Source organism: Kwoniella shandongensis, chromosome 2 (assembly GCF_008629635.2).
Source record: "Kwoniella shandongensis chromosome 2, complete sequence".
NCBI lineage: Eukaryota > Fungi > Basidiomycota > Tremellomycetes > Tremellales > Cryptococcaceae > Kwoniella > Kwoniella shandongensis.
Genome location: NC_089288.1, coordinates 1,435,652 through 1,458,498, shown reverse-complemented (window position 1 = coordinate 1,458,498; position 22,847 = coordinate 1,435,652). Strand labels below are relative to the sequence as shown.

The following is a 22,847-nucleotide window of genomic DNA, read 5'->3' as shown; positions in this document are numbered from 1 at the left end:
CTTTTTCGCATTCAATTTACTGTCAAGGACAATCATTCAAATTCATTCTATCGGGTCAGTGTCGGTGTCAGTCTCTCTGTTCTGGTCTTAGTTCCAATTAACGTGTCTCGTTTCGAGCATCTGTTTTATGTCTTTAATGCGTGATCTATTTGGTCTTTTCATGTCCCGTACGAAAGTGATGATATCCATTTTATGTGCTATGTCGGTTTGGAGAGACTTAGGAGAGAGGGAATCGAAGCGATACTGCCTGGTTCATTCATAAAATGGACTGAAATCGGCAAGTTAGATATGTACCATGGATGAAGGCTTCATGGTGGTGCTACGGTGATTGTCACTTTTATGTGGAAGGCATGATACAACACAAACTATAAGTCTATTTTAATGATATCATCTCCTACCGCCACCAGTACCAGCACCTGAGCCTGTACCAAACGCACCAGCTCTTCTTTCCCCTACTCTATCCAAGAAATCTTGTTTCTCGAGATACCCACCATTCCGTCGATTAGCAGCTAGTTCGTCGGATAGGTTGGTCGATGATGATGTGTGGGATTTCCAATCCATAGCGGACTGCACAACATATATGTATCAGCTTGAATCGGTTTGAGACAGAGATACAGAGAGAGAGACATGGAACAAGCAATGTGGAGAAGGGCGGAGGCAGCAGCTAGCAAGTGAGAGGATGCGATTGAGGATGGATGGTGAAGAACGATGATCCGGCACTACGAACCTTCTCAAGCGTTGTCATTTTCTTCCCCTTGTCGAGAGCTGCTGACATCTGCTCGAGCGACTGACGAGGCTTACGTCGAGGTGGAGGACCTTTTGGTCGAGGCGCAGGGTGAGCAGAAATCGTTGGTGTGGTCGATGATGGCTGGACATTGTTTGAAGTCGATGACGATGGATCATTCGATACCATGGCTGAGGTCATCGGAGTAGCCTCGGATATTGCTCCAACTATATTTGTTGTTGATGGATCACTCTCATCTGCTTTTGTCGTAGAAGACTCGACCTGTCGAGCGAGATACGCCACCACTTCTGGATCAGACGCTGGCAATTTAGCCGTCTCACTGCGCCAGTCCAAAAACCATCAGCTCAGTTCCACGCTGAATTAGAGGAACGACGAGCCGACTGACTATATCGTCTCTCCTGCGAACCTTCTAGCTCGCTTGATCTCCACCTTCTCCACCTCCACTTCCTTCGTCGCCCCCGCCGCTGTTGTAGAAGACGATTCACCCGCCATCTCCGCTTTCAACTTTTCGTACTCTTCCCTAGCTTTCCGCCGTCTCTCTTCAACCTCATCTCGCTCTTGTTCCAACTTCGCCTTCTTCCTCTGCACTTCTCCATCGTCATCGTCTTCAGAACCTGATCCGGAGGAGGAAGAAGTAGCTGAGGGTGATTGGGATCCAGAGTTAGTACGAGGTCGAGGTCGTTTTGTCCCCTTTTTGGTTTTTGGTTTAGATTTCGATTTGGGGACGTCGGGGACGAAATCACCATCTGATTCGTCTGATGATAGGTGTGCAGTCAATAACGTTGACATGGTGACTCTGTGTTTGGATTTGAGAAAGGTATCGATTGACTGAACAGAACATTACAACTTGGTCGAGGTGAGCACTACTTTAGCGAGTAAAGTGGGTGGCCACTCGAGAGAGCGAATGAAATCACGTGATCTCGCGACGCGCCGTTTAAGCTATGACATCTTGTCGACTTTCCTCCTTTGATATAAGTTAGCGCCGATACTACTCTCTCCCATTCAACTAGATATATCTTCGTCCCCGATAACTCTGCCGAGTGCAGACAACAAGCAGATATATATACTCCCACTATGCCAACTCGTCAGACGGTCCTGATCGTCGCGATCCTGACGCCGGTTTTGCTTTACATGCTCATATCGAGATTCACGACGTCCAGTCCGTCGGCAGTACCCCAGGTCCCGTCCCATGGAGCGAAGAGACCGGTGTTCAGACAAAGATTGGTAGCGGTTGGAGATCTGCATGGTGGTGGGTTGAATGATTTCTAATCTTGACTCAAACTCTTGTCACTGTCAAGAGACGAAGCAGCAACTGGCCAACACTACAAGCTCGAACTCAAGCTGAACTGCCTCTCCTTCATTCCACTACAGACATCGACAACGCCCAAAAGGTCCTACGAATGGCCCATCTCATCGACTCCAATTCCCGCTGGATCGGAAATACCGACATCCTCGTCCAAACGGGTGATATTGTAGATCGTGGCGCACACGCTAACGAGATATATCGACTTATGCAGAAGTTGAGAAGTCAGGCGGCTGGAGAAGGTGGGAAAGTGGTTAGTATTTTGGGGAATCATGAGGTTATGAATGCTATTGGAGATTGGAGGTGAGTCAGGCGTGCTGTTCACCTTGCCCTTTCACCATTCTTTCACCCTTTGGGAGGGCATCCTAATTTCCGAAGTTCGCGTAGGAAAGCTTGTGTTCGGGGGGCCGAGAGCGCACGTAGCTGACCTGACGAGTCTCCCGCAGATACGTCACGAAAGACGATATCAAAGCGTTTGGAGGAACAAAGCAGCGGCAAGCGGACTTGTCCTCTGACGGATGGTTAGGTCAAGAATGGCTCGCCAAGTGAGTCAACGTTTCAGCTTTCTGTGACGCCCATGCTGTCAAGCCAACATGACTGATTCCTGAAACCAAACTATCAGCTACTCCGTCACCGCCCTTGTTCCTCTCGCCCCTCACCCTTCCGCCCCTACGTTATCGTTCACCCACGGCTCTCTCCGCCCTTCTTACCCCCATCTTACCCCGTACCCATCAGCCATCAACGCCCTAGGCCATTCCCTCCTCTCCAAAGCACTCACACCGCCTCTAGCGCCACCGTATCCTCCTAATCCGTATTCAGGCTTACCGAAAGGGAGTACGCATGACGAGGCGGAGTCGTATGCGGAAGGTGGACCGTTATGGTGGCGTGGACTGGCGGAGAGAGAAGAGGGACAAGTATGTCTGTGGGCAGAGGAGCTGAAAGGAAAGATTGGAGCGAGGAGGATTATAGGCGTGAGTGGAACAATCACCAAGCTTCTCTCGATCTCCTAGAGCAACCCCCTTCCCGACTACAGTTTGCGAGTTGGATGTGTACTGACTCGCTGTCTGACTTGCAGGGCCACACACCCAACTTCGAGAAGATCGTTGCGAGATGTAATGCTTCTGTAATCATCATCGACACCGGTATCTCTTCAGCATACGGCGGTGTCCTATCCGCCCTCGAGGTGGTGTATACCCTCACCCCATTGGACGAAACGAAACATGATGATGGACATCGGCAAGATCCGTTCGTCCTCTCTGACACAGCCTCGGCCTCGTTCAATGGACTGAAAGGACGATACTTGGAGAGAGAAGAGATACATGCGATATACGAGAAGAGACGGAAGTGGATCGCACTAGAAGAGAGAGAAGTGACATTGTAGCGTTATATCATTGCATTGTAAGTGTGTATGCATGGGTCTTGCAGTTCTATGATGATAGCGAATCATTGCCACGCTTCGTCAAAGACACCGTCCTCGTCAAGTTCTGCCATCCATCGCCAGAACGGCGCAGAGGGGAACCTACGCCGATCCAGATTTGTCAGCTCGCCCTAGCAAAGCGGTACACCCAGTGAATCTCTGACTTACCCAACACAGTTATCGTAATTGCCATCTATACGCTCTATCAAGATCCCTCCCAACCCCTTCAAACAACGTTGTCAGCTCAGAACGATCTATCGGGCACGTTCGCTAGCTCACCTGGATCGCGAATCCTCCAGCTCTATCTAAGCCTTCTCCTGAGTCCACGTACGCTTGAATCACCTCGTTCTGCGTTACGTAGCAAGTCAGCTCAATCCGTGTCAAGAGACACTGTAAGGGTCATGCGAGCTCACCGAGTTGTCGTAAAACTGAACGAGGGTGGAACATGAAATTGAGCTATCATATCGTTGACGATCAGCCATTGTGCCGTTCAGAATGTGGTTGACATGCCAGAATTACTCACTGGACCTTGAATCCTGGGGCTTCTATACTAGGATATACTGTTTCATTTGTGGAATATCAGCTTGAGGCCCTTACCATCCACCGGAGCTGGCAGCTGACCTATCGTGACACCCGTTATGACCTCGCAATTTCGTCCAGCCATCAGTCCCAAGACTTTTGCCTAGGAGCTCAACGTCAGCACAACTATCGCTCGTGCTATGATGTGCTGTGTCAGAGCAGAGGAAGACTCACCTGGTCATCTTTGTTGATTGGCTTTTCGAGTACTTCGGAGACTTCGCCATGAGCTGATCCGCCTTCGGCAGTGTCCTTTTCAGGAGGGAAGATGACAACAGTGTCGGCTGCAACCACAGAGGATGTAAATCAGCCTTGATATGGAGTAAGCATGAAGGTGGTAAGAGAGGATGAATAGACATCCATACTGTAGACTATCCAGCCGTCGAAGAGTACAGTGCGGTGTTGCACCATCTGCTTGCAAGGATGATAGTACAAGAAGAGAGGATTGATCGAACTTACCTGAAATCACCAGATCTGGCGGATCACGTTCGTTCTCCTTCACCAACCTTTCATAGACCTCCATTGCCTGTATCATCGCTTTGCATTAGCTACAGCTCGATCAAAGACATACACAAACTCTGAGCCTTATGCATAATCCGACAGGTGAGATGAAGTGAATGGCTCACCTTCTCTGCTCCTGTCGATATGGGATAATCAGCGAGATTTCCTGCGAATCGCGAATGAGGCAAGTCTTCTGCAAAAGTGGAAGGTACAACCTCAGGATGGAGTCCCTACAAAAGCCAAGTTGATCAGCACAGAGAAGGGCTCACCGTACCACGATCATTAGATTGGTTCTGAATGAATCTTAGCGAAAGAACTTACCATCGTCGCTAGGATATCTTTCCGTCTAGGACTAGCTGAAGCGAGGATTATACGTCGGTTCGCAAGCTTCTGGAAGATGGGAAGGGGAAGAGCTGTCGCATCGACGGGATTGGGTCTTGACATGATGAGCGATGTTTGTTCTGCTTATGGCCCTGCCCTACGTCGCGAGAAAGTTCAGAGGACAGAAGTTACGGTTTCGAAGATTGGTTGATGGATGTTGTCAACCGAAACCTAGAAACCGGTGCAAAGTACGAGGAAGATGGAAAGTGGAGGTTTGAACGAGGGGTTGAAACGTAAGATCTCGATGACGTTCAACAATTCAGACAATTTCCGATCCGTCCATCCGTTCATCCATAACAACTCTTACACTAGTTCCCCACTCAAGCGTAGTGACGCAGCATAACTCCTAGCACAAACTCTTCAGAGGAATCTCACTCGACCCGGCCGATACCCAATCTCAATCAAACACTATGGGCTCCTCATCTTCCAAAGCTGTTCGAAAATTACCTACCGCCTCCACCCTATCTCGATCCTCACCCGCGACCCGAGCTCAACCACCACCCCCACCTCCGCCCGAGTCCGAGCCCGAAACACAAGCACAAACTGGACCGTCAGGTCCTGGTGCTGTCGATAGTCCGTTATGGCATGAGCGGAGTATGGGAGGACAGGAAAGACGAGCTCAGGAAAGTCCAGAAGTGATGGGTGGAATGGGCAAAGTCCATTTTAGCGGAGAGAAGGATGATGGTGAGTTGATGGGTTTCAGGCCGACGACTAGGCCTGTTCTCGATGGGCTGTCGCTGATCATTCCTGGGCTCCTTGTACAGGTATTCTGAAAGATGCGATGGATCCTCAGTTCATGCGAAATCTGAGTCGATTAGGACCTGTCGAGATACACGATGCTGGAAAGTTTGTCGTGAGTGCGGGAAGTGCTTCGACTAACCGATCGAGCCATGGTCGGACGATGAGACTGAGTACTGACCCTCGTACAGCCCGCTCAAGCTCAACGTACCCTCTCTTCCCGACGAGAAGAGTTTACTTCCCCTACAGCTCTCCCACCACCTAATCATCTCTCAGTACCTCTCCTCATCTCGCTCTTGGACAGACTCAAGACATTACCGCCCGGAACTGACCCTTCAAGTGTATACGAGGAGTACGGTATGCAAAAGAGGGAGATGGATGATCTGAGGAAATGGGTGAATAGTGTTAGTGTGAGCGAGGAAGATGATGTGAGAGTAGAAAATGGGGAGGAGATAAGGGAGATGAAAGCGGTTTGGGTGGGTGGGTTGTCGCGCAAGTGAACCAGAACTAGGCCGGATGGTCGGATGGAGATCAGACTGTATACCGTATCGGGGGCTCAAGTGTATGCATACTCGTCATGCTCGATTAGCCCTCGCGCTGTCATCCTGATTCCACTGATGCCAAAAGGACAACTCGGCCGTGGCGATAGTACGACCACCCGCCGCGTACTGCAGCGTTGATTTATGTGTCCATTTACATCTCATGGACGGTTACTTCTTTGACACCTCAGCGGTAATCATACACAGACTACCGCCCGGTAATTCCAACTTTTTCTTTTTCTTTTTCAACCTGTCAGGCCTGAGTCAGGAGTGAAATCATACCGGGTCAAAAAGCGAGTGAAAAGGTAGAGGTGTGACCTACAGGATCGGAGTCGATACTAAAGTTGTTCCAAAACAGATAATAACTTCGGAATGAGTTTCCCCAGATTATTTGCGAATTGGGGCTGAAAAACGGTCAGACAGACAGAGAATGCCATCGCCATTGCCATCGTTCTTACCATCTTTGCCGCCTCAAAGGTACAACGCATGGGTTGCTGATACAGTAGTTTACCTGGTCATCATTCCTTGTTTGTTCTAGATCATGACTATCCCAGAAGCAAAATACCAAACCATGTTCCCTTCGTTCTCAGTAGATCTTCCGAGATGAACCTCAAAAAAAGCATTTACAACTCGGTGGCTTTAGCATATTATGCCTCTTGCGAAATAATACAATTCGAAAGACGTTGGCAGCAATGAAACACTTGAGAATGTCCCAACAGTACTTTACGACGATTATCACCGTGTTCCCCCCCGTCGTAGTGTACGGTCCTACTCTACCAATCGTCTTCGTGTTTTTTGGGGCAGCACAGCACAGGACTTGAAAGATCAATCTCATGCCAGTCGTCTTTGTTCGTTGTGCAGAACGCCAGCGTTTGCCTGACTGATATTGATTTACCAAAGCATCAAATTGGTTTTCCGTTGACATTACTTATACTGTATCAAAGTTCCCACAAATCGCTGGCATAAATGTATTTTCCCGCTTTTCTTGGGATAACAGCAACATTCTCCCGCCATTCTCGATACAAAAGATCACTAAAAGGCAGCAGCTGCAGGATGTACCCCGACGAGAACTTACAGCACAGCATGAAACATGTCTGATATCGATCCTTCCCGATGAGGTGTGGGACTCGAGCACCGCTCTTTTCATTCAAAGACTGCCCTCGTCTTCTTTCGAAGGGACAAAAGGCATGATAAAAATACAAGCAGGCAAGAATATCTTTACAAGGTGCTGAGGTGCCTAACCCGTCAATTCAGTAAAACATATCGCACAGGCAGGATTGATGGAATACAGAAACAGCAAAGCGATGATAAGCGATCGTAATCACGTCTTGGACTGATGGAATAATTGTTGATCAGGATTTGGTAAAGGTATATCTGCAACTCTGGGGCTGGGGCAGACTGCGCTGCTGGGAGGTAGGTAACTATGTTGAACTGAGTTTATCGAAATGCCCACCACGGGTGGTCTCTGCATCGAAGCACGTAACCAATGCGCTCACTCATTCCACTCTTCAGATCTCCACCTGCTACAGTGACATGACAGGATAAACAAATGATTGCATGTGGAAAGAGAATACAGTATATGATACGGCAAATCACTTTTTGTCGGGCTCAGAAGCATGATATCTCTCCTTTGCCTTTGGAGACCGAAACCAAACCAAAATCAATAAATGTCCGTGAGCTTTGATTATCCTCTCTGGACCACAACCATACCAATCACAGTTGGCTCGAAGAGCGAGAAAAAAAAATCGACGAGGGTAGCGGTACTCACCATATCCAAAGCACGCTGTTGAAATCCACCTGGACCTTGCCATCTTCCCGCTTCGACACCTTTACTCGCCCCGAGACCTGCTCTATTCTCAAACTGCTGTACCATCACAGGGTCCACTCGACCTTCTCGTTCCTTACCCAATCCTGTACCTGCCGTCCAACCCATCTTCGCAAGAAGTTGATTCCCGACGTTGGTCTCGTCTTTACCTGGTTCGACGGCAGGTGGGGGTGGAGGTGTCGGAGCGCGAGGTTTAGGTCCTTCTGCATATTTGCGTTTACCACTCCCGCTGGAAGATGACATCTCTTCAGGTAGAGGGACGTTGGGCTGATGGAACGCTTCGCGACGTTCGGCCGCTCGATCTCGATATTTCGGTTGACTGGCCTCCGTATTTGACGCTGCTGCAGAAGCAGACGCGGCGAGTGAGACCGCTTTGCGTTTCATACCAGCTTCACGAGCATTCGCATCCGACAAGTTAGTCTGTTACAAAGCAAATTGCGTTGACGTGTGATGTTCACAGATACAGTTGAGTCGACGTTTGAAGTAATGGCCAGAGAAGTTTTTCGACAAGCACACAGGTCAGTTCCGTTTCTCGATAATCATGCAATATACGAGCCTTATGTAGATCGGACTGTGCGACGTGTTTCCGTAGGATATCTTCCGTCTTGAATTGTCGTTGACAGAGCAGACAAGCTACCTTTCCAGTACTGGCCAGCGTCGAAATGTCGGTATAGTCGAAATCGTCCGCTGGCGGTGTTCCATTGGCAGCCAGCGAAGCGATAGGCGCAAATCCTGAACCGGATCCAGACGCGGTGGCAGGTCCATTATCCAGAGTCTTGAAGTGGTAGTAAAGAGAAGTCAGGTCAATATAGTGTCCTTTGGTCAACGAAATATCAGAAAAACGTTTACGGTTTGATCAGCCTTAGCTATCGATGCGGGTGGAGGTACCCCGATGGGTCTCCTCACACCGAGGGCTGAGTTTGCATCGGAAATACCCTTCGGGGGCGCGCCGAAGTCTGCAGGAGGTACCGGGGTCGCTAACTCGACTTGCTTGGTGTTCCACTTGGATATGTTTTTGGCGATCTGTGATTAGGAGAACAGGAGCAGAGGGTGAGCATGAGTTCGTAGCAATGGTCGAAAAATCGGTGCCAGCGCTGGGCCTTCCCGACTCGTCTTCACCTTCCGGCTGCTTGATGTTGGGGGGATGATATGGACGCCCTTTGCTAAGCAGCATTGAATTCGTCTATCATCAGCTCGACTATCAATTCACATGATCATATAGCACTCACACCTGGAAAGCAAAACAGTATCCCTGCCCACTAGATCTTCCTCTTCATCGTCTTCCAGGAGGTTCTTGCCTGTGAGCGGTATAATGCCAATCTCCTCTTTTTTCTTCATCTTGCTCGATCCTCCAATCTTGATTGGTTGTAACCCACCAGCAATGTTGATGGGTACCATCCCCGCCTGTTGAACATCCAACGGAAGGGCGGCAGCAGGCCTTTCGGCAGGTACGCCAGCGAGACCGCCAAGGAACGATCGATGATCTGGCGTAAGGTCGACAAAGCCATTCTCACCGACGAGGGGTGCACCGCGCGGTACAGCTTCTTGTGGTCCTCCTTGTCCGTGCCAGTATGTACACCATTTGCCGTCCGCTTGATCGATAGTGTCGCTGCCGAAGCCACCATTACGAGATGGTCGAATCATGAACTCGCCTCCAAGAGGTCCAGCCGGGGTAGGAACGAACGCTGCCGGATTGGCGAATGAAGCAGCGACGGGGACGTAGTTGATCAGAAAGCCGTTAGGTTGGTGTTGTGGTGATAGCAAGAAAGGAAGCAAAGCCGACGCAAGCTACAATACACGTGTGATGAATCCAAATCTGCGTCCAATGATAATTTCGGAAACCGTGTACTCACCTCAGCCGTAGCAAGCTCAATGAAACCATATCCCCAACTACTTCTCGCCGCACGATCAAGGATCAACACCACTCTCACGATCGTACCTTCTGCAGCGATCTCTCTCCCAATTTTGCCCATCATCCTCGCGATTTCCTGGCTCATTCTCGAGACCACCTCGTTGGCAGTGGTACCGGAGTCAAGACCGCGCAACAGGAGAACACGCTTGCCGCCACCTGGCGATCCGATATCTCGCATACCATCATGAGCAGGGCGCGCGTAGAGCGGTTGATATAATTGGACGTTAGGTTGTTCGTACGTATTTTGGGAAGGACCAGATTGAGCTTGAGTGGCGGAAAAGTTGATTTTGACTTTACGAGGTTCGGAATGTGCGTACAGAGCAGGCATAAGGATGGCAGGGAAGCTGTAACATAACACTTGTTAGCGTATCCCTTCATAGCAATGGAGATAGGCAGCTCACTTCGCGTTGATAAAGTCCGAAGCATCGTCAACTGTAGCAAACTGAGCAAATCCAAACCCTTTCGAATGACCAGTAACCTTATCTCGGACAATCTTGACACTGTCAACCACTGTCTGATGTTCAGTCTTGAGATATCCAGTGAACTGTTGCAACGCCGTCAGACGATATTCCCTTAAGAAGGATAAATCGGGACTCACGTCTGCTTCTGTCAATTCTGGATCGAGACCTAGGAAGATGACGTCTTTCGAGGGTTCTGCAGGTACTCTGGGACCTCTTCGACCATCATTTCCTTGCGGCGGGGTATATGTACCCTACCCAGAATAGGTGTTATCAGTTGAATGACCACGATCCAAGGAGTCGTCGACAACTTACACTAGCCAGCTCTTCTACATCTCTTCCTCTTTCCCATTGAGGTTCGGACCTCCCTCCGTCTCTCCTTGGCAAAGGAGCTCTGATATCTTCTCGGTCTGAGACCATCCCAGCGACATTTCTGTCGTCGTAACGATCCCTATCTTCATATTCCCTTACTCTGGGAGGTGGAACATATCTCTCTTCCAACTCTGGATACCCAGATCCAGCTCCAGAGCGTCGATCATCGTACCCTCTCGTCGGCGGAGGAGGCTGTGGGTAATCGTCATATCGTCTAGGAGGTGGAATATCATCGTATCTCCTAGGAGGAGGGGATCTTCGTGGTGGATACGAATCATCATATCTCCTAGGAGGAGGCGGTGGTGATCTAGGTCGTGGTGGAAGATATCCTTCTTCATCATATCGTCTTGCCGGAGGGGGAGGGGGAGATCTTCGTACCGCTGGTCCAGTATAATCGTAGTCGTGTCGCGCAGACCCACCGCCGCCTCCTCGCATAGGCGAGAGAGGACGCGAAGGTGAATATCGACGCGAGCGATATTCAGGTGAACGGGATCGTGATCGTGGGCGGTACGACATGGTTTCGAGGATAGCGGCGTTGGTGTTGGGTCTCCCGAGAGGGATAGTCAGAATGATTGTTCGTTATGATTTCTGGGTCTGGATGCGACTTTGTGTGCTTCGTCGTCGATTCAAGGTGGACAAAGGACGAAGCGCTAAAGGCTTTACGTAAATGCGAGTGAATGCACTAGAACTGGTTAGGCTCGCCATTAGCTGTGACGGGATCAAATCACCTCTTCTTAGTGGTATCCCTCGTAGTCCGTTAACGGACCAACCACCATTCTCTGCATTCTCATCTTGCAACACACCTTGTTCAACAACAACAATATCACTTTCTCCTCGCCCTACTCGACTTACCCAGGAGAAGATCAGCAACAATGGCAGGTGGACATGGTGGATTTGGTGGGTTACTGTACCCTTCTTCTTACCTCAAGGGCGAGAGCTGACAGACCTGACTTAATGTAGAACCGGTCAAGGTGATTTACCTCCTCATGTGTTCTTCAAGTGGTGCATGGATGCGCGTACTGACGATTGGGTGATATAGCTCGACCCGGCAATTGAACGATGGTCTCAAATGGTGTGTAACGATCCCTTCCACTCCTTCCTTTCTACATCCCAAAGCCAGAACTCGGCATGCCCCTCGTCATCCACCTCCTATCCCTTCGAGCACTTGCTGATCATTCTTTATCGCCTCCTTCGTAGAGAGAAAACGTCTATCAACATTTCAAATTCACAAGAAGAGCAACTAGACAAGTCATAACGCTCGGTTTTATCGTCCCTGCCATCATCGCTACCATCGCCGTGCAATTTGACGTGAGTTGGAGTGATAGGGCGACTGCGCTGCCTCTCCCCTTCCGAATCTCGACACAACACCTGCTCTCCTCGCTAGGATCAGCATCGGTTGGCGTCCATGCGTCCCGCAGGAGGCTATGCCTATTTGGATCTGAAGAGCTGATAAATTATTCCCAAAATCGACAGAACAAATACGATTGGGCTGGAAAACAAAAGGGTTCTAGCTTACTTCGAGGAACACCAGCTAAGCCCGCTCCTGCTTCTGAAGAGTAGAAGAGGGAGCGATCTGATCGGTCGGGATGTATGATTATACCATGATACACAGACCTTTACAAAATAAGGAGCAATCTGTACTCAATTAGGACCTACTTACTAATATAGTTTCCTCTATGCTTACTCTACAGGACCTACAGTCGTAATCAAGCTCAATCACTACCATATCCGCTTGACCATCGTCCATCTTTCCACTTCTTCCAGTTTCCATTTCTTCCCCTTCTTCACCCCACCACCACCACCACCTGGACCGGCACCGGCACCGGCACCCTCTTTCACAGCACTACTGATATCTGGATTACCGTTGTTTGTCTCGAACCGCCGAGCATTGTTGATCAGCGCAGATTTGGGTAATCCCACTGGCGCCGGTGTTGCGGGGGACTGCAAAGTTGTTGGGGACGGATAATCAGGCAGATCGTCCGATGGATGTGACAAGAATCGACTTGTTTGCTTGTTGTATTCCTGAGCGAGACACAACTGATTTTAGCTAACGAATCTACCCCAGCACTTATGAACTCGGGTGCACTTACCGTTTCTTCTTTACTCTCACCAACGGCTGAACGGCCGAAATCGTTCACTGAATCTTCTGCCTCTCTTTGATCCATACCTTCCTGTCTCATAGCCGAGAAACTTAACAACGACAATCCCAAAATGACCTTGACGAATACCAAACTGAATTTGACGAGTTGAGTCAGCGTTATCCTCCAACAAGCTGCTTGGAGAAGTAGCTTCACTCACCATCCCCATGCACATAGACCGACGCCGATCCATGAGGCCCATTTGAATGTCGTCCAAGCCCATGTCCTACTTGTGAGATCGTTCATCGACTCGTCGTTGTGGTGCGAAGAAGTCGTCAACATCCCTATCGCTTGAGCGCCAATACGAATCACGAGACAAGCGAGTGGGATCGAAGCGAAACCTAGTCGACGAGCGACGAGCGGAGATTGATCAAGTAAGACTTGATGCTATACAAGAAAGCACATTCCTCAGCTTCGTCCTCGTAATTTGTTTGGTTTGACAGCGTTCAGCAGAAGTCACTCACATTCCTTCCTTTCATCCTGCTTCGACCTTGTCCGCCAGTCGACCCAGCCATAAGCACATCTTTCGCCAGCACATCCGTGAATCGTTCATATACCGATGCTCGAACATGGTTGAATTTAGTTATAAAAGCATGTTTGAGCCAATCGACCACCATCTCCGAGCAAATCACAAAGAGTACAGGCTGTAATCATGTCAGCACGAGCTGTTGCTTGCTAATGCCATAGCTCACCGATAAGATCGAGTCGACTAGACTTTTTCCTCTGATGAAGCTTTTTGGCAAGAACGCGATCTCTGATCCTGCCATTTCTATCATGTTTCGTATAGCGATGACAGACAGCATCAAACTGAGTTGGAAGCGCTCGACAATATCTGCAAACCATACGGAAAGTGGATGTCAGTGTGTTGAGGTCAAATGAATTTTGAGTTGAGTCTTACCGGCACACATGATCTGGAATAGATTCTCCTTTTCAAACTTCTTGAACACGGCTAGTAGGATAGTATAACGTCAACTTCGAGGTTCTCTTGCTGAAGAATATGCGAGATAGCTGATTGAGTCGAAAATACTCACATCCTTTGATCTCGACAAACTGATTACTGATCAAGAGGGACAAAAGGGTGTAATCGTAAGAGTTGATGGCGACATTGAGCGATACGAGCATGTAGAAGAAGATCAAGGAGTGTACCACTGCGTTCGAATGTCAGCGTTCTGTCTAACGATGACTGGAGGACGTAATAGCTCACAGACGTAACCCAAGGACAAGGCGAAGAAGAACACAGGTCTAGCCTGTTGTCTCTTTCTCCCCTTTCCCCTCTTTCGTACACTTGGAGATAACGTCTCTCTGGCAAAGAGGGTATCCAACACGTCTTGTCCGAAAGCACAACACAATCTGTCCGCGATCTATATGTAGACACAGCATTAGTCAACGCCGACCTTACACCCACCGCCAACCAGAGAGGAGGGAGAGTTTGCTGCGACTCACCTCTAGCGCATTGAAGATGACATAGAGTTTGATCGTATCCTGACCTCTGACTGTATGATACATCTTACTCGCATCCGTGCCCATCAACAGGATCACCGTGGGTATGAAGAGTAACAACGATCTCAAGATTGAGTGAAGATGAGCTGTAGGGATCGGCCACCACGCTCTACGTCGGATGATATTTGTGATGATTCGAGTGAGGGCGAAGATGGAACGAATTGGGAGCACGGTGAAGTTGTATAAGAACCCATCAAGACAGAGTAAAGCGCCGAAGAAGGTCGTTTTCTCCACAGCGAGGGGGACAGCGAGGAAATTGGAGATCCGTTCCCTACAAGAGACAAAGCGGAAGAATCAGCATCCCGAAAGTATGAAACAAGCTTGTCGAGATATGATCCCTTCGAGAGCATGTTATGATTTTGGTCACTGCTTACCATTTCCCATCGACGATCCAGCCATCCCAGTCTTCTGCTCCCATCTCATCCTTCAACAGATCCCAAATTCCCAAAACCTCCGTTTTACTACCCCCAAATGTCATATCGGCCGGCAACGACCCATCCCCATCCGAAGTAGGCGAATTCAAGTCTGCTGTCGCTTTCGTAGCACCACCTAGCGTACTTGATGGTATCAGATACGGAGATGATTCTTCTCCAATCGTATTTCGTCTTGATCGAGCTGGCCAGAAAGTCTCTTCGTCCTCACCGTCGAGGTCATGCGCGTGTTCTGGCGTTGGCGAACTTGCAGAGTTAAGTTTATCCAATACCGTATCTAGATCTTTAATACCCAGTCCTCTACCTTTCATGCCCACTCCCATACCCCCGCCTGAAGATGAGGGGAGAGGCGGTGGAATCGTGATTGAGGAAAGATCGAATTGCGCTTCACCAACTCGAGGTGAAGGTGGTAATGACGAATAAGTAATTGGTCGATTCGGTTTACCACCACCACCACCATGATTGTTATTGTTCCCGACGTGATTGTGATCGTGGTCGTGTTCGTGTTCGGGGGAGATGGGAGGCAGGTTGAATATCTCTGAAGAGGAAGTATGGAGTGGTAAGTTGATAGGAGAAAGTGAGGCGTGAGGTACCTTCGGAGCAGTCGATCGTCGGATAGGGAGAGAAGGACGAGATTGTGAACTGCGTTCAGTCGAGATTATATCTTCCAACGCTTCGGCCTACAACACAAGAAAAATAGAATCAGAATCGCCGCTCCTTTCTTTTATCTTATCGATGACGGTACAGGTACAGCCAACTCACCTCGTTCTCCCTCAACACCTCTTCTAAATCGTCATCGTCGCTGTCCCTGACTGTTGATCTCGACCTCGACCCGGAAGGGAAGCTGTCCCCCATCGCAGAGTAGATATCGTATCGCGGTCTGGAAGGGCCTGCTTCGGCCGACTCGTATCCGTTGCCCTCGATCATCGTAGCAGCACTGTACACATGCAGGAATAGCAAGAAGTAGACGACCGGTGTGACAAAGTGAAAGGACTCTGGTGGACATAGGTCGTCACGTCAATAATAGACCGAACACACCTCCACATCCACCTCGAAGCGGACTTATGACGTTGCTCCGCCCTATGCTGCACCGTAGCTCAAAACCAGAAATATACGCAAAATACGGACAACGAACATGCCGAGCAGCACTCGGTATTGCAGCAGTACAAGCTGGACAATCTGCAAGCGCAACAACGCAGCGGTATACAGGTAATGCATCACCCCTCCCTCTGCTCCCCAACGAGAAACCCTAGAAAATCTAATCCATCCATATCGAGACGATTACTTCTTCTTGGGGACCTTGCTAGAGACGTCCTCGACCTTCAATCCTGTAAGACAGACAAGATACCATCAGCATGAGTCGTGAAGAAACATCGCAATGACCGTTGTCTACACATCACTGTGCAATGATGGTAGACGACGGAACTGGTCAATGTTTGAGAGCGCCAAACACTAACCTGGGGGCAAGCTCTGCTTGAGCTTCTCGGCCTTCTCAGCATCGTCAAGGACAAGGGTGTAGAGGTACCTGGAGCATCGGATCTTGAACTTGGTGACGTGGGTGGGGGCCTTGGCCTTTGATTTGGCGGAGGCGGTGGTGGTGTGGACGTTCTTGATGGCGGTCTTCTTGATTCGAGCAACTGTGGGGGAATGGGCGTGGTGTGCATTTGGCGAGTGATGATATAGGGCGACGTTGAGGTTTTCATGTAGGTAGTGAGTGGTATGGGTTGATAGGGAGGAGAAGGACAAACAGACGTCAGCACATTGTCCATTCCTTGAACAACCATCCAACTAACGAGTAGCGTCCTTTCTTCGGGCGATCTCGAGGAACTTTTTGATGTCTCTGATTTGTTGAGGCTAGACGAGGAACAAAGAATCAGCATGCGATCCGATGTGACGATTCCGCATTGACACCCCGTCCCGTTCGTCACATTACAGTCCTAGTCCCAGTCTTCTCTCCTGAACAGCGAACAGCACGACTGGGAGCGTTGATACCCTCCATGCATATCCTGCTCAGATCCTCAGAACCCTCAATCGCCCACCTCCATCTCCTCAGTATACGTTCGACGTCCCAACTCCAACTAAATGTCCTTCTGTCCAGTTCTTCATTCGTCCGTATTGTCTATTCCTCAATCCTGTCCACTATATCCTTTGCCTTCTCTTCACACGTCCTGTCCTTTCAGCGATCCGAATGCTCTCACTCACCATTTTGACCGACCGTTACTCCTTTTTTAAAGATTTGAGGGTTGAAGAAGAGGTCTGTTTAACGGCAATCACAAAAACCTCGAAATACAGCGAAGCAGTGAGCCAGTGAGTGTCCCAACCAGAGCAGTCAGTCGTCGAGCGGTACTCAGAGTCAGAGTGTGAGTGTGAGGGGAGTACTGCATGCAGACTGACACTATGGTGAGGTTCTGAGCGAGCAATCCTATCCCAGCCAAAGACGAAACTCCGACACGCGCCAAGCAGTGATTTCACAAAACACCGATGAGTGGCACATGTCTCGTGAAGGGAATTCGCGAAAATCGGAGTTAAGAAATTCTCACTGTATGCAGATTTCCCCTGAGGTAATCTTTTACGCCGACAGCACTCACCGATCTCGTCTCTCGCTCTCACGCCATCCCACCCACCTGACGCTGGCTCACTCTCTCACTTCTTTCCCCGTCCACTCTTCTAGTACAACGTTTAGATCAACCTTCAAGTCTTCTTCTCAACTCACTCAAAAACCACAAAAAACAATCAAAATGGTGCGCTTCTAGTCCCTATCAAGAGAGAGAGAGGCATCACGTCTTGTCTCGAATAATATCAGCCATGAGAAGATTCTCAACGAGTGCGATCGTATCAACCCAACTGTAGACCACTCGAAATGGATATCAGTTGGAAAGAATATGCAGAATGGGAGATAGAACGGTGGGAACGATGATGGCACTCTCTTCGATAGGACTATGATCATGATTGTCCCTCTACCTTGCGTAGGGTGATGATCGTGGGATTGGTCCATCGAGAGATGTCGTAAACGTTCTGGAAATCCGCCTCCTGTAGCAAAACGGTGATTGATCGCACCGTATCATCCGTGAAGGAGCCTACATCATACGGATCGAACGACTGTCCAGCCTGCACTTTGATCGGTGTGGGCTAGATATGTTGCTCGGCTAGAACGATGAAAAGCAATGATCTCCGATGATTTAGCATGACTCGCTCTCTCCTCGGAGAGATGCGATACCATAGTCCTCTGCTAGCTGCCTACCCCCTTTTGGTCTGCTTCACTTCTCTCACATCGTGATCATCGACCAGGGTGATTCCTGCGTTCGATATTCGATACGAGATTTGATGTTAGTCAATCGGGTGGTATTAGAGCTCCGACGTGATGCCTCTTTTGAACCTATTCAACAAGGTCATAGAAACATCGCTGACGTCGTCTCAATGACCCCCTTTTCTCATAATTAGCCCAAGGCCGCCAAAGGAAAGTCAAAGCCCGCCTCCGCCCCTTGTGAGTGTCGTTTCAGTATCATCTACCCTTAGCTGGAAAGAGGACATCACGCTGATTTCTTTTACAGACGGCACCAAGAAGGCTGCTAAGAAGGAGCAGAACCCTCTCTTCGAGAAGAGGTCCAAGACCTTCGGTATCGGTGAGTCAGCCGACTGTTATACTTCTAGCCCTGAGCCCTTCAAACTGACTTTCCGTCTCCAGGTGGTGACATCCCCCCCAAGAGGGACTTGACCCGATTCGTCAAGTGGCCCGAGTACGTCCGACTCCAGAGACAGAAGGTCATCCTTCACCAGCGATTGAAGGTGTGTTTGCAGTGGCTCTCTGCCGTTGTGGGGCGTATGCTAAACCTTGTTGTATAGGTTCCCCCCGCCATCGCCCAGTTCTCTCACACTCTTGACAAGAACACCGCCACTCAACTCTTCACCCTCTTGAACAAGTACAAGCCCGAGTCCAAGCAGGAGAAGAAGGCCCGTCTTACCACCGAGGCTGAGAACCGAGCCAAGGAGGGTGACAAGGCCACCACCAAGGACACCAAGAAGCCCGTCTTCGCCAAGTACGGTCTCAACCACGTTATCGCCCTTGTCGAGGCCAAGAAGGCCCAGCTCGTCGTCATCGCCGACGATGTTGACCCCATTGAGCTCGTCATCTTCCTCCCCGCTCTCTGCAGGAAGATGGGTGTCCCTTACGTTATCGTCAAGGGCAAGGCTAGGTTGGGTTTGATCACCGGCAAGAAGACATCTTCTTCCGTTGCTATCACCGACGTCCGATCCGAGGACGCTCAGGCCCTTGCTACTCTCGTTTCCGCCGCCAAGGCCAACTACCTCGACAAGTCTGACGAGATCCGACGACACTGGGGTGGTGGTGTCCGAGGCAACAAGTCGTAAGTGTTGACAAACCAGTGGACAAACAAGACTAGTTACTAACCTTGTATACCTTACAGTATTGCCAAGCTCAGGAAGAGGGCTAAGGCTGCCGGTCAGGACGCCAAGAAGATCGACGTCTCTCTTTAAGCAGAGTGATGAGCGATTGATTGGGGTGTTTGAGAGGGGATATTGCGGGTGTTTTGGTAGTTTTTTGACATCGACTCATCTGGCATGTATGATAGTGGATACAAAGGTGTTGCAGGTATTTTTTTCCTACTTGTACAATCCATCAGGCAGGTTTGCACCGTCGTGGTCTGCTCGATGAGACACTTTGCATGAGATGCTGTGGCGCAACCGGCACTATTGCATACCCAGATGGAACATGCATGAACATCACAAGCAGGAAAGATATAACGGTCTTTGATTAAGTAGTGAGGGAATGAATTGAGCCAATCAATGTGCCACAAACAGTCATTGGTGTTGCACACGCTGTGGGAACGTGGCACGAGGCAGAGCGGCGTGAAGCGTGGGGTTGGGTCAAAGTAAAGCAACTATCAAAAACGATCGACGCACGACGATTTATTGATTTCATTCTCATTTTCAGACATTCACTTTTTGTTTTGTTCCTTCACCTTTGACTGCGACACTATCAATCACTCGTTCAGTCCTTCCGTCCATTCCCTTCGATTCAACTATAACTCAAACATCCAAGATGTCAGACGCTACTACCGCTGCCAGTGGCGAGACTTCCTCTGGACCCAAATACAACCTTGAGACTCTGAGCGAGCACAAGACGAGAGAATCGTGTTGGATGTTGTTACATGACAAAGTCTATGATGTGACTGCGTTCTTGGATGAGGTGAGTGATTGCTCGTCCATCGTATTTGAAAAGGAGTGATCGAGAACGCAAATGAATGCGTGAGGGGTTAAGCCTCGCTGAGGTGGAGAGACGTAAAGTCGGTGGCGGGTCGGGACGAGTGGATATTGGATCACACTCGGAGTCGCGAAGCAAATTGGACTTAGGGGCTTAAGAGAGATTTGAGACGTGATGTGGAACGCTGACATTGTTCGTTTCTCCACTTAGCACCCCGGTGGTGACGAAGTCATGCTCGAAGAGTGTGGTACGTGTCATGTCCCGTCTCTCTTCACCCACAGAATGATCTGACACGCTCTCGTTCACAGGTCGAGACGCTACAGAGGCTTTCGAGGATGTCGGTCATTCGGACGAAGCGAGGGATATGTTGCCAAAGATGTTCTTGGGAGACTTTGATGGACCTGTAAGTGCTCTTGCTTTTGGTAGTATCATCAAGGCAATTCGCGAGAACGAGTAGAAGTAGTTCCATCCTTCATCGGGTTGAAATACGCACGCATCCTCGATCTCTTCGTGTCGACGAATTCGGCGCACAGGGACGAAGAAGGATCAGGAACTGCACCAGTATCAGCAATGTCAGAGGGCTGATCACTTCCTTTCCTCGACCATTGCAGAAATCCGCAAAGGCGGCAAAGAGAGCTGCTGCGAACGGTGGATCAACTTCTGCTGCCTCAAGCGGGTGAGTTCCAGCGCTGTTTCATTCACGCTTCCGCGTTCTCCGCCCTGCATCACCACTAACATTTTGTATGTCACGTACAGCTTCCCCATCTGGATCCTCCCCGTTTCCGTCCTCGCCGCTTTTATCGCCTGGCGAGTGCTTTACGCTTAGATCGGGACTGTGTAGAATGGTTTAGGGAGTTTCATGAGCATGAGTCATTAGACCATCATGGATTTTTGTGATAGAGTGATTCGTCAGTTTGAGGGTGGTCGGTTTCGTTTTCATGCATATACGACATGTTATATATGTACACAATCCAGCCAAGCTTGTCGCATGTGGACCGATATTACTCGCTAGGCTTGTCTCCGCTACGCCACCCCCGACGCAGGTTGTCCCGTGGTGTCGTTCTAAGTTGTTGGATAGCGTCCACTACTTCTTCACTTCACCCCAGCTCTCTTTTCCCCACGGTCCTCCCGGTCTTGCCCACAATCTCTGCAAAACCTCACTGGCTGGCCCTCCCATCCCTTGTCCCGAAGCTTCGCCGAGCCCTCCATGTTCTAGGGCAAACACCACATCTACCATTGTCAACACTCTATCGTCCGTTACTCTCTTCTCCACCTCCTTTTCTTTCTCCTTTTCTGTCTCACCAGTCGGCGTCGGCGTCGGTGAGTTGATGACCGATACTAACCGTCTTGTCGGCTGTGTTATACTCGGTCTCACTCGTTTGGTCGGTCTTCCACCATCCGCAGTAGTAGTAGTATGAGGTGTAGTCGAGCCTTCCTCTTTATCTTTGTGTTTCTCTTTTTCCTTCTCCTTCTCCGCTTTTCGTTTCTTACTACTTCCCGCTCCACCTGCTAACGGACTACTTATCGCAGGCGCATTGCCCATCATCCAACCGTATTTCTTCCCCATACCCACACTCCGCATAGCAGTGGCATTCGCCATCTTATGTTGTACTTCCGCACTGACATCACGAGCACTACCCTTTTTTCCACTCGATCCTGGACCTCCGCTACCGAATTTCTTCCCACTTTTAGGCGTCTCCTTGATCGCTCCGAACATCGGTGTCGACCCTCCTCCGCCTAGTGAAGAAGGTTTAGAAATCGGTGTTGATGGTCCAGCTTCCCCTCCTCCTCCTCCTAACGAGGAAGGAAGGGGAGAAGAAGGGTAATCCATAGAGGACATATCGCCCGAAGCCATCGCAGCAGCTCTCTCTCTAGCTTTTTGAACTTCTGCCTCTCTAGCTAATCTGTCCATTCTGGATAATCGGAATTCTTGTTCGGAATCACGATTCGCTCGATTTAACGCGTCCAGAACAGCGTTCGGATCGGACGTTATAACATGGGACCAGAGGGCTTTCCCGCTACCACTTCCAGTTTCATCTTTGACTTTCGAAGATGACGGTCGGATTGGAGGTTGTCGCAGATGCGAAGAGTTGGTACGGTGTGTCTGGGCAGATATAGAAGAGGAAAGGAGGAGTCGAAGTCGTGTTTCAATAGCAGCGAGGAGGTAGAGTGACGAATCGTTGTCAATAGCCAAGCCATGGTCTTTCGCTGTTATTGACGTGACCTATCTGTCAGCTACGTTACAAGCGTGCATCTTTGGGGTACCCAATGAGAAAACCAGCTGACATACCTATCGCTTCGACCTTTTCTCTCAGTGCAGTCTTCCCTATCAAGTCGGTCTTTTTACCTCGACTATTCGCACCCGTGATGGAAGGGTTGAGGTTGACCAACTTGCCGACGTTCATACGACGAGCCGCATCTTCCTCGGCCTGAATAGTGTAACGGTGTCAGAGTCAGCCATGCCCGTTATTGAAAGGGGAATATGAGATTGTAGTCTTGGCTGTGATTATAAGTAGTGAAGCGGACGATCACTCACTCGGAAGTCGATACCTTCACCTTTTGTCTTCTGCATCTTGCCTTGGCCAAGCGCGATCACGGCGCAGATGGAGAAGATGAGAGGACGACGAATGAGCCGTTTGGCTGAGGGGGTCACAGAAAGAGCTGTTCACACGAGTACAGATGTAACAATGATGACAACAGACTGACTGTGTTGTTCGAGAGGTTGTCGGTGAGCGTAGCGTGTTGCCACCCAATGGATGCGAGCTAGGAACAACCGATACGTACACAGTC

At 49.6% G+C, this 22,847-nt stretch overlaps 11 protein-coding genes across 11 annotated transcripts; 5 read left to right on the top strand and 6 right to left on the bottom strand.

Annotated features, from left to right (window-relative positions):
* Positions 1–387: 387 nt before the first annotated feature.
* On the bottom strand, positions 388–1,534 carry CI109_101206 (uncharacterized protein; the record flags this gene model as incomplete). Its single annotated transcript, XM_032006610.1, has 3 exons — positions 388–567; positions 728–1,064; positions 1,131–1,534. The coding sequence occupies 3 exons, from the start codon at positions 1,532–1,534 to the stop codon at positions 388–390; spliced, it is 921 nt and encodes a 306-aa protein (XP_031859126.1).
* Positions 1,535–1,819: 285 nt separating this feature from the next.
* On the top strand, positions 1,820–3,429 carry CI109_101205 (uncharacterized protein; the record flags this gene model as incomplete). Its single annotated transcript, XM_032006611.1, has 5 exons — positions 1,820–1,994; positions 2,117–2,351; positions 2,495–2,593; positions 2,671–3,019; positions 3,124–3,429. The coding sequence occupies 5 exons, from the start codon at positions 1,820–1,822 to the stop codon at positions 3,427–3,429; spliced, it is 1,164 nt and encodes a 387-aa protein (XP_031859127.1).
* A 62-nt stretch (positions 3,430–3,491) lies between these two features.
* On the bottom strand, positions 3,492–4,986 carry CI109_101204 (septum formation protein Maf; the record flags this gene model as incomplete). Its single annotated transcript, XM_032006612.1, has 10 exons — positions 3,492–3,567; positions 3,634–3,689; positions 3,745–3,813; positions 3,879–3,921; positions 3,989–4,025; positions 4,087–4,147; positions 4,219–4,325; positions 4,501–4,567; positions 4,668–4,772; positions 4,864–4,986. 10 exons carry the CDS (start codon positions 4,984–4,986, stop codon positions 3,492–3,494), a joined length of 744 nt encoding a protein of 247 aa, XP_031859128.1.
* Positions 4,987–5,333: 347 nt separating this feature from the next.
* On the top strand, positions 5,334–6,161 carry CI109_101203 (uncharacterized protein; the record flags this gene model as incomplete). The annotated part of the gene is made up of 3 exons (XM_032006613.1): positions 5,334–5,607; positions 5,688–5,776; positions 5,853–6,161. 3 exons carry the CDS (start codon positions 5,334–5,336, stop codon positions 6,159–6,161), a joined length of 672 nt encoding a protein of 223 aa, XP_031859129.1.
* A 1,631-nt stretch (positions 6,162–7,792) lies between these two features.
* CI109_101202 (uncharacterized protein) lies at positions 7,793–11,283 on the bottom strand (the record flags this gene model as incomplete). Its single annotated transcript, XM_032006614.1, has 10 exons — positions 7,793–7,834; positions 7,969–8,414; positions 8,578–8,800; positions 8,875–9,048; positions 9,145–9,188; positions 9,255–9,813; positions 9,879–10,281; positions 10,339–10,481; positions 10,536–10,649; positions 10,711–11,283. 10 exons carry the CDS (start codon positions 11,281–11,283, stop codon positions 7,793–7,795), a joined length of 2,721 nt encoding a protein of 906 aa, XP_031859130.1.
* A 356-nt stretch (positions 11,284–11,639) lies between these two features.
* On the top strand, positions 11,640–12,327 carry CI109_101201 (uncharacterized protein; the record flags this gene model as incomplete). The annotated part of the gene is made up of 5 exons (XM_032006615.1): positions 11,640–11,664; positions 11,728–11,738; positions 11,807–11,839; positions 11,965–12,075; positions 12,241–12,327. The coding sequence occupies 5 exons, from the start codon at positions 11,640–11,642 to the stop codon at positions 12,325–12,327; spliced, it is 267 nt and encodes an 88-aa protein (XP_031859131.1).
* A 159-nt stretch (positions 12,328–12,486) lies between these two features.
* Positions 12,487–15,763, bottom strand: CI109_101200 (uncharacterized protein; the record flags this gene model as incomplete). The annotated part of the gene is made up of 11 exons (XM_032006616.1): positions 12,487–12,789; positions 12,858–12,999; positions 13,066–13,292; positions 13,370–13,549; positions 13,598–13,737; positions 13,804–13,854; positions 13,937–14,053; positions 14,110–14,266; positions 14,349–14,676; positions 14,780–15,516; positions 15,599–15,763. The coding sequence occupies 11 exons, from the start codon at positions 15,761–15,763 to the stop codon at positions 12,487–12,489; spliced, it is 2,547 nt and encodes an 848-aa protein (XP_031859132.1).
* A 354-nt stretch (positions 15,764–16,117) lies between these two features.
* CI109_101199 (60S ribosomal protein eL38) lies at positions 16,118–17,041 on the bottom strand (the record flags this gene model as incomplete). Its single annotated transcript, XM_032006617.1, has 4 exons — positions 16,118–16,164; positions 16,294–16,473; positions 16,630–16,690; positions 17,039–17,041. The coding sequence occupies 4 exons, from the start codon at positions 17,039–17,041 to the stop codon at positions 16,118–16,120; spliced, it is 291 nt and encodes a 96-aa protein (XP_031859133.1).
* Positions 17,042–18,197: 1,156 nt separating this feature from the next.
* CI109_101198 (uncharacterized protein) lies at positions 18,198–19,330 on the top strand (the record flags this gene model as incomplete). Its single annotated transcript, XM_065966919.1, has 6 exons — positions 18,198–18,224; positions 18,278–18,320; positions 18,388–18,459; positions 18,522–18,622; positions 18,680–19,200; positions 19,261–19,330. The coding sequence occupies 6 exons, from the start codon at positions 18,198–18,200 to the stop codon at positions 19,328–19,330; spliced, it is 834 nt and encodes a 277-aa protein (XP_065822991.1).
* A 565-nt stretch (positions 19,331–19,895) lies between these two features.
* On the top strand, positions 19,896–20,883 carry CI109_101197 (uncharacterized protein; the record flags this gene model as incomplete). Its single annotated transcript, XM_032006619.1, has 5 exons — positions 19,896–20,042; positions 20,268–20,304; positions 20,366–20,460; positions 20,669–20,733; positions 20,814–20,883. 5 exons carry the CDS (start codon positions 19,896–19,898, stop codon positions 20,881–20,883), a joined length of 414 nt encoding a protein of 137 aa, XP_031859135.1.
* A 258-nt stretch (positions 20,884–21,141) lies between these two features.
* CI109_101196 (uncharacterized protein) lies at positions 21,142–22,629 on the bottom strand (the record flags this gene model as incomplete). Its single annotated transcript, XM_032006620.1, has 3 exons — positions 21,142–22,265; positions 22,348–22,486; positions 22,594–22,629. The coding sequence occupies 3 exons, from the start codon at positions 22,627–22,629 to the stop codon at positions 21,142–21,144; spliced, it is 1,299 nt and encodes a 432-aa protein (XP_031859136.1).
* Positions 22,630–22,847: the final 218 nt, after the last annotated feature.